Source organism: Cataglyphis hispanica, chromosome 3 (genome assembly GCF_021464435.1).
Source record: "Cataglyphis hispanica isolate Lineage 1 chromosome 3, ULB_Chis1_1.0, whole genome shotgun sequence".
NCBI classification, from domain to species: domain Eukaryota; kingdom Metazoa; phylum Arthropoda; class Insecta; order Hymenoptera; family Formicidae; genus Cataglyphis; species Cataglyphis hispanica.
This window is the reverse complement of record NC_065956.1, coordinates 9,808,946-9,823,110: the sequence shown is the minus strand read 5'-3', so window position 1 is coordinate 9,823,110 and position 14,165 is coordinate 9,808,946. Positions and strand designations below refer to the sequence as shown.

Sequence of the window (14,165 nt, the reverse complement as noted above, 5' to 3'; positions counted from 1 at the left end):
TAAGAGATAATCCATTTTATTTCCATTTTTATCTGTATACAATAGCAACCAGCGTTATAACCATTGTAAAGAGATGCAATGTATGTAATATGTTGAGTTTTTGAAATCATATTTAATAATTTTAAAATATTTAATTATTTGATTATGTAATTTAAGTACAATTCAGCATATCTAAAGTTTAAGTACATACATTTAAGATAAATACAGTAAATTCTTGAACTTCGATGTAAAAAAAATTCTATTAATTTGAAAAAAATATTAGATGTATGTGTGAGAAAAGTTTATAATCTTGATTTACAACATTTAACACAATTTACACACAATATTTACAAATAATAAAAACATATTGCATACCGTGCATCATATTATGGCTGTATTTTTTTTTCAGGAATATAACCCTTTCACCATAAATCCACTATCTCGTCTCTGGGGATGAGTGTGCGGGAGAGGGTTATTTTCCAAACACAATATGGGTATACGTATATATATATATATATCGCAATTTTTTCATATATATATATATATATACATATATATTTTTATATTTAAATATGTATATATAATAATAATAATAATAATAAAGTAATAATAATAATAATAGTCGGGAGCAAATGTCGCAAATCTTTCGTATAAAATTATATATTAGATTTAAAAAGCAAATGTGACAATTTAAGTAGCATCTATCATATACAGAAACAAATAGTATCGTCATGTATTGCAAATAATTTGTGTTGTCACGACGACAGGAACATTATTCCGTATCATAAAGAATAACATAAATTCTATAAACAAACAATTAATGAACAAAACATTGGTTTGCCGCTTTATGACATGATTAAAATTAAACAGTAGGTTTTTTTTATACATATAATGCTTCCATATAATATCTTAACTCGTAAAACATCTAAATATAACTTAACTCGATGTGACAATTCTTGCAAACCAATAATTGTACTCTTGTTATTAATATTATTAAAAAAAACAACTTTGGTGTGCGTAAAAATTATACGCTTTAAGTAATTTTAAGTAACTGTTAATTGCATTACGTGATCAATTTCCTCAGATTTAAAAAAAAATCATCTTTCTTACGAACAGAACAACAAAAATAATTTTTAATGTACAAGTACACTCATTATCATTTCGCATGTGATTTTATATGCGCATTATCATAATCTTGGATATGATAAAAGAAATTTGAAGAATAATTTCACGCACTTTTTTGCGATGAAATAAAAAATTGGAAGAAAAAAGAAGAAGACGTGAAAGTTGGCTTCGCGTTCCACATATCGATGCACAGAAGAAAAGTTTTTAAAAGTTAAGTAAATAGAGTATTGTTCTGTAAACGCCACAGGTATTTTTAAACGATATTTTATATAAAAACTGACGATCCTCACAAATAAATGAACCAAAATTACAGGCATTATTGATGATTGACGATATAAATACATCAGAAACTTCTTGCACAGTATGCAAGAAGTACAGTGTAATGTATCACTGGGAGATATTTCGGTATTTAACAGTGAGGATCATTCGCGTATCCGTTGTATATAATTCTGAACGTTTTCCTATTTTATCTCATATTACAGTATACATCTCATATTGTAGCATGCGTATACATATATTATGTATTTAATTGTCTAGAGACATGCGATATAAATTTACATATTACTATTATGAATGTTAGTGATAACGACTCCCGAATAAGATTAAAATCATTATAATATTCAATCACGGTATGGATTCACATTGAAGATATTTCGATGCATAAAAGCAAGATCCAATTCGATTTATATGCATGTATTGTACTCACAGGATGAGAAAAAAATGATAAAATATGATTACGAAAGTTTGAACGAAATGAGAACTCGTTAATTGAGAATGGAACTAGAAGCGTTTGATCTTAAAATATAAAAGTCTTCGCGCGACCATATTACAATGAATGTGCGCCAAATCAGACCAAGAATGATGATAAAATTACATCAAATTACAAGTTCTGATGAAATTAATGATATAGTTCCATTATAAACGTTCTTGTGTATAAAGCCCGTTGACGGATGGTTCAGTCAGAAAATGTTATAAGACAACTACTTATATCTGTGACGCTACATCGCGATCTAAATTTTCTTCAGGAATGTACTCAATAGTACTTTGAGCAACGATTAGAATTACCGCTTAAGGCAACTTTTGCGCACTCCGTGACTGCGATGACTACTTTTTCCTTCGCTTTCTTTCTCTTTTTAACTTATTTCAGTTCGTCAGTTGAGTCTTGATGATATAAGAGTGAAATGAATAGGATAAAATGTGAAAATAAGAGAAGTGTGCTTTAGATAATTTTTCATACTAGAGAGTCTGAATTATATGTTGTTTGGCAGATCTGGCAAGCACCTGTTGATGCAAGGTTATGAAAAAAGGTCTTAGGTATTGCATACATGTTATCTTTTATTTGCTCGAGTAAAAAATATGTATGCTTTCTTTTTTTACTTATCGAGTACAGTTTCATGAGACTGTATGTCTCTGTTAAAAGTCTATATACATCACTCATTATGTATCTCATTATTGAAATTTGTTATTTAAAACTGTTTGCAACATGTTTTAAAAATATATTCGATTATGTTATCGTTATATATATTATGTAGATTTTAATAATGGAGAAATATATCGCATATAGTTAATAATATAATATTATTAAAATCTCTCCCATTATAAATATCTCCATATACCACGCGTCTTTATTTGAAATTTCAGTGTTGTTTGTATTGCAGTCACGAGCGTTACGTTTGGCAGATTTGGTGAAACGTAAAATCAATTTGCGTTTATCTCCTAGAATAAGCGTCTAACAAGATTAAATGATGAGTTTAACTACTAAGCGAGAAAATGATTCTAAAACACAGCCCTAGTGTGTATGACGTACTAAGAATTAGGACTTTCTAAAAAGACCTTTGGCTTCATTTTTCAAGATGGAGCAAAATCAATTGCCAACACAGCGCGTATCCCATAAACACGGATGTTTCCAAACTTAACAACAATACTAAAATTTGCTGCCGCAATATGTACAGACATGGAACAATCCCGGAATAGTTCCGACGCGGGACAGAGCTCGTGCAGAATTTTCGCCATTTCATACGACGAGACCGAGATGAATACGAGTCTGTGCTAGCATGAATTACCTTCCATATTATCCAACAAGGAATTCTTCTCTTCTTTTTTGGTATTATTGCTTCTTGATACCCCGGTTCGTAATTTCGGTTCGAAACACGGCTGTAAAAGAGAACGAATTGTTCTATTATCTATTTTATGGCTGCCGGTTTTGTTTTGTTTTGTAAACTTGACGAAAGAATTGTTGCTTCTATTTGAATTTAAACAAACTTAAAAATATTCTAGCGCTGAAGTGCTTTTTTGCCAAATTCGAATTCTTGTATGATATCATAAATTTATTCACAGAGCACTCTTTCTCTCTATCTCTCTCTATAAATGTCTTTGTAGGAAGTCTTATTCTTAATAATCGTCTGGTTTATTTTAAGTAACAAACATATATCGTGCTTTCGAATCGCGCGCAAAAATACTGCAGTTGCTGACATTATCGTACATAATAAATCGTCACAAACCTCATTTAACTGATTGCTAAATGGAAATGTAGCAGAAAACAGATCAACCTTAGCATAATTCGATCGTTGACATTGCACATATAATTGAAATCTACGCATGAACTCAGCGACGCTCATAAGTTGTCGGAGATAAAATGGTTAACTTTGCTTTATAACAGAATAATTAATAATTTTTTTCCATTGCCAACATATAAATTTCTAAATTTTTTACATATAAACGTATTTAACATTGAATAAAATGATAATGAGACTATAAAAATGATTTGATATAATTATCTCTAGTTATATCTCTGCAAGATGCTGGCAGCACATATTTTCTAGCGATGAATTTTCGATTGGTATGCATCAAAAGTATGCATAAAATTAATAAAAAAAAAAATAGTTATAAAATCCATTACAAAAATTATAATGCAGTATACATGACATACTATAAAGTCCATTGCGTATCAAATAAGGCGCGGGCATATTAAAGAATATATATAATTTCTCGCGTCATCTATTTTTTAAACTAACTATACTCGTCGAATAAAGAATTGAAGAAAATTTTTAAAATAATAAATAAATAATTAATAAAAAAATCAAAAAATTAATCATATAATACTAGTGCAATACTGCTCTGTCATTAAAAAAAAAACACTCTTTAAAATAATTATTAAATACCAATAATGCATTTTTTCACTTTTCAAAAAAATGTGTACTTATAATACATACAAATTAATTCTAATGTCTTTTAATTTTTCGAGCACTAAAAACATGGAAGACTTATAACTTTAAATGAAAGCAAAAAAGCAATATTAAATAAATATTTAATTAATTTTTTAAATTCGGAATTAATACATGATTTGAATCATGCGGTAGCGTGTTTTTGTGAGTTGAAACAAATAAAACTTTTTGCGATAAATGATTGTATAGATATTTATAAAAGTGTGCGAGACGTAATTGCGAAGAGTAATGATTTTGCGTTCAAGGCAAAGTGTGAGCGCCATGCGTGAAAATGATGCGCTTTGCGAAATTCTCAAATTTCTTTAATGTCAGCGAAGTTTCGATAATCCGCTATCAAGCGACGTTATTTAGATGACATTTCACTCACAGTTTCGCAGATATTCATATTGCAGCAATTTTCTATGGTAATTTCGCACTGATTGTCCGGTATTTGAGGTCGAGATGTGAGCGGCATCACGCCTTTACTGACCACATAGTGCCTCTTGATACGCGGTCGTCTTTGTAATTTATTTACGTAGTAACTAAGCCCGGCGATCACTACAAGAAATACAGCAGAAAGGGCTGCAAACATTGGTAGCAAGATGTCGCTTTGGAAATTGTCACTAAATGTAATTCTCTCGGCCGTTTGATTCAAGTCCATACACCTGTTCATGCAAAATGATATTGATATATGCACGTATTGCTTTATATTTATATACATAGATTGCTTTAAAATCGTACGTATATACATATATAGTCTTTGTGAATAATATAAATTCTTAAAAATTTCTTGATAGTATTTTTTAAAAATATTATTATATATAATCTTTCTGTATTTTGTTTCATGAATTATTTCTATTCTGAGAATGTTATATTAAATATTAAAATGTTCTCAAGAATATCACACACGGAATTAACAAATATGAATTGATTATTATACAAATATAACTTAGTTATAATAATAAAATCTCCTTTTTTAACAAAGCATCTGCGTACCTGCACATCATGCTAGCGCTGGGTGATTCACTGTGATTGCTCGCGCAATATATCGCGCAGACCTCTGCGATATTATTCGGCTCTTCGCATCGAGATCCTTTGGAATATTTACAGCTACAGAATGGCCTTCCATTTTGGACGGAACACTTGCCGTCGAATAGGCAGTAATCGTCGCAAACATCCCTTTCGCATCGGGCGCCACTAAACGTCCCTGTACATTCGCACTCGGGAAGTCCGCGATGATTTATAATGCATTTACCACGAAGGCAGTAATTATGACAAATCGAAATTTCACAAAAGGGTCCGATAAACCTGTAAAGATTATGCGATTTTTCGAATTACAATAGTATTATGGAAATATCTAATTGCTTTAATCGATCTTAAAAATATATGCTACGGCTTCTACCTCTATATTTTAATATAAAAATAATATTTATTATAAAATATAAAAGTACGCTTTTAATTTGTATACGATACCATTATTATTCAACCGCTTATACACTGTATTAAAATTATATTTGCTACTGCCACTTACCCTGATTTGCATCGGCACGTGCCGTCTGTTTTGTTCACATGGCCGTCGTTTAGGCAGTATTTGGAGCTCTCGGTGGTCAAATCCGATTCCTCCGTGCTGGTAGTTAAATTATTAAATGTCTCGGTTAACGGCCGTGGAATGGACCCCGACAAGTTCGCCTTCTTCTCCATCATCGATAAGATGGCCACACAATCGATCTTGCCGACATTGTCGCGCGTAACGATGCCGGCCGGATCAGCATCCCTTCTAGAATCGTAGTACGATTTGAACTTGGTCGGGTAATCTCCGGCTTTAGCGTTCTTCGGCATGGTCCAGACTGCGCTGTATACCCAATCGGACCAATATATCGACTCGCTGTCCACCGCCAGATAAACTGGCTGCTGATGTTTGTTGTGGACCAGCAACTCTCGATCGCTGCCATCCAAGTTGCTGCGCTCGATCTTGAAATGAATCCCTTCAACGTCATCGATCCAATATAACTTCCGCTCCGCGTGGTCGATTGCTACCGCCAGAGGCTCGTACAAGTTTTCCTTGACGACGATTGTCCGATCATTCCCGTCGAAATTAGAATGCTCGATACTAGGGTTCGTGGTATTACTATTCACCCAGTATATGCGGCTAGAGAGAATCATGGGGCTTGCGATTATTGTCGATTTTTTATCTTTTTTTATCTATTATTTTTTGTTTTCGAGAAAAGTTCGGCCTTAAAAGAATTCGAAGCAAAGTACATGACAAATATATACTTCGTATTAATAATTTATAAATTTATTTATTTATTTTCAATACATATACGCGACTGTTTTTTTAGAAATATTTGTTTAAGATAACGTTTTCTTTTTTTATTTGTTATATATATATAATGGTAAAGAGAGAAAACTTACAGGAAATATCTTCTTATACAAGAAATTGCATTTATAAAATAAAAGTAAATTGAGTAATCAAAATATTTAAATGAGACCTTATTTTTTGCTCTTTTTTCATTTCATTTTCAGCTGTTACTTTTACTTTTTTTCATAAAGGCCAGCATTCGCTGACAATGCAAAATGGGTAAATATATTGAAAATTGTTGCGAAAGCTATCCATTTGAAATTTATCTTTTACATGCATTTTGCTTCTTTCCATTTGTTTAATCCACATGTAAATATATTATATTAATAATGCTATTTTATATTGTTTTATATTGGTATTTATGATATGTTTATGTGATACATTAAATATTACTTGTCTTTTAAAAATCAGATATGAGACTCCAATACACAAAATTAATAGAAAATTAATGAGACATATTGCAGAGATATTTTAATTATAATTTACGATTTCTATTTTAAAGCTCATTTGGCATTTTTAGAATGTACAATTGCAATGAGAAGAGAAATCTCAATAAAATAAATCATCATAAATTGCGCACCTGTTACACACGTCGAGAGCGATGCCACGTGGGCTGTTTCCAGTAAGATTGTGCAAAATGACAGGATTGCTCGGTCCGCTGTCTAATGGCACATGCATCTTCGCTATCATCTCCTTCAAGGCATCGATCCAGAATAAAGTGCGCGATGAGGTGTCGAAAACTATCCCCGTGATGTGCATTCCATTCTCCTCTACATTCATAATTTAATTATGTATACACAATTTATATTATATCATTATATATTTCATGGCAAACAGCGATAATCTCGATTTCTCTGTGCGAGACATTTCCGAAGAGAAAAATGTGCATGAAAAAATTTAGCACAAGATTATGTTCTTTCTGAAAGAAAATGTGCCGAAGATAACGCAATATCTACGTAAACAATTGTTGATAATGACGTGTGAAGAAATTCATACGAAGGATTTGCTTTACAGAGATATTTTAGGAATTATAAGTAAAGATTGACTAATTTTCTCTTTTCATAAATCATTATAAATTACAAAGAAATTCAAAATTTGAATACAGATGAATAAAAAAAAATAAAAGATAAAAGAAAATATTTATAAAAATAATGACACCAGAAAAAATGCGAAAAACGATACATCAGAGTAAATGAGTTTTCATCAATAAATTTATAGTTGAATTATCTTTATAAAACACATCACACTTTTTTACGATGTTTCTTGCGCATTCTGTAAACTCATCGCTTATCAAGCGAATGTCATTTCATATAAATAAGTATCGCATTCTAGTTTTTCGCTTTTTTTCTGGTGTCATTATTTTTATAAATATTTTCTTTTATCTTTTATTTTTTTATTCATCTGTATTCAAATTTTGAATTTCTTTGTAATTTATAATGATTTATGAAAAGAGAAAATTAGTCAATCTTTACTTATAATTCCTAAAATATCTCTGTAAAGCAACTACAATAGTTAAAAAATCAATTTGCTGCCTTTCTTTATACTTACTCTTAAGTAAGGGGGTTGAATTGAAATCCTTCTTCGTGAGGTCGTTACTAAATATTGACACGTTGTTTCTTACGTCGGACAAATACATTGTTCGAGTAGTATCATCGTATGTTACCCCAGTCAAGGCAACGGCTTCTGCGATGTTAGCATGACCCGTGAGCGCACCGTTTCGCGCGAAAAAGTCGATTTCGCTGCCGATCACCACGGCCAAATCTGTAAAAAGAAGAGAACTGTCAAAGAACCGTTAAAGAACAATTTAAAATCTGGTTTTAGGTGACCGTTTAAAAAAAAAAATTAATAATGCTGCCTGTGAAAATATTGAGCAACGAGAAATATTCCATGTTAATATGAATAATTATATAATAATTAGATTATGTCGCTAAATTAAAAAGAAAATAATTTCTTTTTTGTTATTTTACACTTTTGCGAATATGTGCAAAGGATTGTAAAAAGATCGTTATCATACTCTAATCTACAAAGTCGCTCTTGAATTCTTTATCATCGATTAGCTGGAAAACAATCTAATTCGTTAAATTACGTTTCATAGATATCTCACAACACTCGAGATTATCAATTATATTTATTAAACAAAAAAAAAATCTGTAATCTTTCAGTAATGAAACTTTTGCGTCGGCTCTAGAGCAACTACGGCCGCACGTCGCGTTACTTGAGAATTTGGGATGCTTTTCGCGATATATTTACATTTTAATCTATTTACTCGTAAATCATTATGCACATTCTTTTCAGAATTGAAATTATATTTTAATATAATATATTTACATATTTAACTTTTATTATTGAACATGATTTTCAGGCATGTTAATAACACGGAAATTTTTATTTTGCAGAAAAATTTTCAGACTTATCGTTAAATAAATAAATACTGAACATGAAAATGCGTCGACTGTTTTTTTTTTGCGTATCTGATGTATGTATTCCCAGACTTAAAAAATGAGAAACTCCACAAACACATTCTTAATGAAATAAAAAGAGATGCACTGAAGTAATTAAGATATGCATAATTATAATTGATGGTCGTGATAGAATTAATAAGTGAGATAAATGCTATGTAAAACGACTTTTTTGTTGCATTCATGCGTAACCATACCGTATGATAAAGTATCTTAGCTGTATATATATATATATATATATATATATATATATATATATATATATATTTTGCTTAGTCAAAATATATTTTCGCTGCATTAGCACATTTACGATCTGTCGATTTTTCCGCAAATTATAATCGAAGAAACACTATGATTGCGACGAATCGACGCACGCGCGAGCATCGTGGGAATTTCTGATGAAGAAAATATTTTAATTAAACGACTTGTATCAAGACTTATTGCGTCAATGTAATTCAATGCGATCGAGCAATTAACCAATTAAATTTTTTTAATTTTTAACAGCAGTATTATCTGATTATTTTTTTTTTCGCTATAACTGACCGCAAACAGATACGCAGGAAAGTAGCGGGATCACATTGCGATCAGTTATCGCGAAACGAAGAACGTTCTAGCGATCTATTACAGTGTTGAATAATTTATTTATCGAGCCACGACTGATAGATTGAATGTGTTTGAATAGTTGGCGCGAAAACATGCTACGTGAAATATTGCGATGCAATTTATTAACAGATTAGACAGATGCTAGATTTTTTGCATGTTTTTTAAAGTAAAAAAAGGAGTACCATTTTTTTTTGCAAAAAAAATTTGAAGTATTTTAAATTTATAAATAACGTCACATATTTTATACATATAATAACGTCACATATTTTGAGATTAATGTAACTTCGATTAAGTTATTATTACAAATTACACAGATTTATCTTTTTTCTTCACGATGATTTGCTATGCATAATGCATAGCAAATCATCGTGAAGAAAACATCTGATACAAGCATGAGAAATATCGGCCTTAATGCAAAAATTAGTTAACATCTATTATTATTCATACGATCAGATATAAATAGCACGTAGATATGGCAGGTACGTTGTTAAGAATTGAACAACGTATATCTAGTGTAAAAATATTTTATATTATTCGTATTATATCTTTATACTTTTTGTTCAATTATGTGGACTATAGTAACACGTTAAAAGTTGCGTAAATATTATTACCTTACATCCAGATTCTAGTACATGTGTTTACGTTCGCAGCAAGCGAAAAAAGATCTCATCGCGAGATAATGTTTTGAGTACCGTCGTGTTGAGTAACCATTATATATCGATTTTTTCAAAACTTCTATACAATGTAAAGCCGTGTTTTGTGCGACGCACTTTAAAAAAAAAAAAAACTTTCTTTTCGAACAAAGGTATGAAGGCAAAATGGAAATTGAATTCGCGTCAACTTATTCGCATACGTGATTCACGTACATAAATAAAAACTTGATTGTCACGATGCGAAAAATTTCAGTTTTTATTTCTTTTCGAAAGCCTAGACAGTTTTTTCATGTGTTTGTATTTTTGCTTGTAAGTTTATTTGTAATTTGCTTGTAATATTGTTCACACACGCGGCTGATTCAGGAATGAAATATTTAAATCATTACATTTTAGTTTTAATATTAAATTCTAATATTAAATTATCAGAGTTATACGTTCAACTCTAGGAAATGTGATACTACTTATAACTTTCTGCTGATGAGTAATTTAAATTATAAACATTACATTCACATATGCAAATCAACATTAGAGAAAGTTTTAAGCTTGTTGATCAACAAATTGCATTGATAGGGAAATAGTGTTTCTTCCTCGATATGTAATATTATTATTCGTTATCGCATTCTACATACGATACTTTGATCTTTGACTACTGGCTTTTCCAAAGCGTAGTTAGCGCCAACATTCCGATTGCATATTGTGTGTCGATTATACTCTCAATTATGCGATGCGTATTAATAATCGAGACGAGGAACGAACGATTGACTGCAGATTTTTAAGCGTCCCAATTGATTTCTTCATTACATACACTCTCTCTTTCTCTCTCTCTTTCTTTCATGCATTGCGAAATCAGGAACCGACTCAAGGTGCCAATCGTTTCGTTTTACTTCTTTCGCCACAAAAGATAAGGTCACGCAATTTCGTTTATACACACACTCCGTGAAAACGTGCGCGACTTCTGTCGCCGCGTGACCTTAGGACGTGACCGCCAAATAATTATCTGCGAAAACAAATTTCTACGACCTCCGACATCATCGGGGGAACGTGTACGTTTCTTGGATGAATATCGCGAATATCGCGACCCGCCTGCTCTCATTTTCCATTGAAGTGTATACGTGCGCGATTGCGTACGCGCGCGCGATCATCACCCTTGGCAGCTGACATTCGTTACATAAATTCAGGTGTACGGACAAGCGAGGACGATAAAATCTTGACGGATGGACAATCGGCGACGTTTAATGACGCCGCGTGACGCAGTTCACCGTGACGTTTCATTCAGTTTTCGTGCGTGATCAGATGCGCGCGTAAAAAAACGGCAAGCGCGATGAGTGGCGTACGTGACGAGCGGCCGTGGGTGAATGGAGTCGGCGCTCGTGCACCAACACTCACTTACGCGTACACATGGACGCGCACACGGACACGGACCGACACCGGTGTGTCGCGACCCCATGCGCGCGGCCCTCCCGGTATAATCGGCTGCTTACCGGCGCGCAACGTGTCATTAAGAACGACCGAATTTAATGATAGCTATTCCATACGTGTCTGTCATATATCTCTCTCATAAACTTACCCCAGGACCTGGCGTATGTCGAGACCACGAGGGTGCATGATAAGAGAATGCTTAGCAGGAGATATCGCGTCTCAGTGGAAATCATGACTGGCAATCATCTGACATTCGCGCGGGCAAATCAAGACTAGACGGGGAGAACGAGCAGGCGACACGGCGGGATGGACCAAGGGACGAATCTCTCTCTCTCTCTTTCCCACGGACGCGCGTGCCGAAAACACGTCCTCTCACCGTGGCGGCCGTACGCGAACTGAAGTTTCGCGAATGAGGTCTCACGTCCGCGCGGCTTCGCGTCGCGCGCCGCGCGCCGCGCCGAGGCGCCCACGGCGCTTAGTCGGCAGCATTTAATCCCGAAGAGCAGAATATCATTTTGGATTTATCTATTCTCATTATCTCGTGTGTGCCTGTCTTTTGCTTATTTATAAATATAATAATCCGATCCCATTATATACATTTATTCTTTAAACAAATCGTTTGACTCGATTGAACTTATACTCGCACATATGACAAATATAGATTTATTTAAGGCTTTCTTTATGTTTGCAACGAAATTTCTTTCAATAAATTATAATGTTGATTTGTCAGAAAGTTTACTCTAAAACATGTAGATTTTTTTCTCTTTCCTTTCTTTACTGATGTAATTAACTGATATTTTCAGTTAATATAAATTATCGATATGTAATCAGTCGCGGATTATAATAACGTATTCTTTATTCTACATTAAGCTTTAAATCGAATGAGCTATACGCAACAGATCAGTCTGTAAATTTCCGTAAGGTCATTCTGCGAATTTCTCCAGGTCACGCGCTTTAATCGCTAATTGTCATGCGATTTATTAAACTTGATTAATGCATCGCGTATAATATGCATATAATAGCGTTATATTTTATCGCACTTAACGAAGTAAGTTTACTGAACAAAAATTTTTCACAAGGAAAATGTTTCATATATTTCAATTTTTTTAATAAATTAACGATTTCAACATTTATTTCTTATTAATTTATATCTACTTCTTATTGCCAGTGTTTTCCTTCTTTTTCAACAAGTCACAATGGCTTTTAATTTCTATGCGTGCTTAGAAAGTCAAAAATCTTAAATAAACATAAATCAGATTATATAATATCATAAAAGAAGAAATTTGCAGAGATAATCCTCTCTGAGAATTTCATAGTAAATTATCTGTTTCTTCTTATTATGATCGTTGCATTAATTTTTCTGTCAACGAATTATTTTATTTTTTCAATTTTATCAGTTCAGAGATTTCTCGAAATCAGAAATGTATTCAATAGCTACGCCACTGTGCAGTCGCGTGCCTCGACTTGTAGCTGGCACGTGCCAATTTTCCTCATTCCTCTATTTAAGTCGAGTCCTTACCGCGGTTCTTCCTATTCGGAAATCTTAATGTGCGAAACTTTCATTACGGATTTTGCACAATTTATCCGCGACACGATCAAATCGATAGATGGTTGCTCGATTGTTCGTCTCTTTTCAAGACGTATTAATTGAAGTGAGTTTCCGTAAAAGCTCTTCCAATTGTATAAGGATTTCGAAGGAAACTCTTTCGACTCGCGTCTTTCAAGCTCAAAAGAAGATGTTTTTTTATTTGATCGAATGATGCAAAATGATCTCGTTTGCGCTTTTCAATTAATCCATACAAAATATGAGTTAAAGAATAAACTTTGCAAAATCAAATTAAACTGTAAAATTTAATTCTAATATAAAATATTATGCTATATAATATTTCAGTTTCTTTAAATTGTTTGAAAATATGCAATTAAATAAAATATTTAAATTTTCAAATTTTTTTCGCTTAATCTGTATATTATAATTTTTTTCTGTTTTTAATCTTTATATTATAATATCAAAAGTTGAATTCTTTTAATGACTTTTTAATAATAACGTTGTAACTTATAATACAAAATTTGAAATTGCTACGAGCCTTTACAGAGTACGTTACTATCCGCTGCTGATATGCGACTATCTTCTGATATCTTATCAAGGTACGCTATATTATTGGCGCATGGTTAGGTGACATAGTAATATTTTATGTTTTAAAAAATCTACAATAATGTATATATATATATTATGTATATATAATATTTCAAACAAGTCTTTTTTAAATATTGATATTAAAAAAAATTTATTTTATCCATTAAAATATATTTATAAAACTAGAAAAATTCTATTGAGAACAATTGCAACTAAAATATTTAGTTTATA

The 14,165-nt window shown here is 32.2% G+C and overlaps 1 protein-coding gene across 1 annotated transcript; it reads right to left on the bottom strand.

Annotated features, from left to right (window-relative positions):
* Positions 1-12,209, bottom strand: LOC126859439 (protein cueball). Its single transcript, XM_050610730.1, has 7 exons — positions 11,949-12,209; positions 8,215-8,427; positions 7,247-7,436; positions 5,839-6,456; positions 5,304-5,615; positions 4,696-4,972; positions 1-3,258 (listed from the first exon to the last, which is right to left on the bottom strand). The coding sequence occupies exons 1-7, from the start codon at positions 12,031-12,033 to the stop codon at positions 3,154-3,156; spliced, it is 1,800 nt and encodes a 599-aa protein (XP_050466687.1). The 5' UTR covers positions 12,034-12,209; the 3' UTR covers positions 1-3,153.
* Positions 12,210-14,165: the final 1,956 nt, after the last annotated feature.

Excerpts from the sequence above, each read along its gene's own strand:
- LOC126859439 (XM_050610730.1), bottom strand. The coding sequence starts at position 12,033 with ATGATTTCCACTGAGACGCGATATCTCCTGCTAAGCATTCTCTTATCA. Across the intron at positions 7,437-8,214 it reads TTCAACCCCCTTACTTAAGA|AGGAGAATGGAATGCACATC; the intron begins GTAAGTATAAAG and ends TTATGAATGTAG. Across the intron at positions 3,259-4,695 it reads ATATGAATATCTGCGAAACT|CCGTGTTTCGAACCGAAATT; the intron begins GTGAGTGAAATG and ends TCTCTTTTACAG.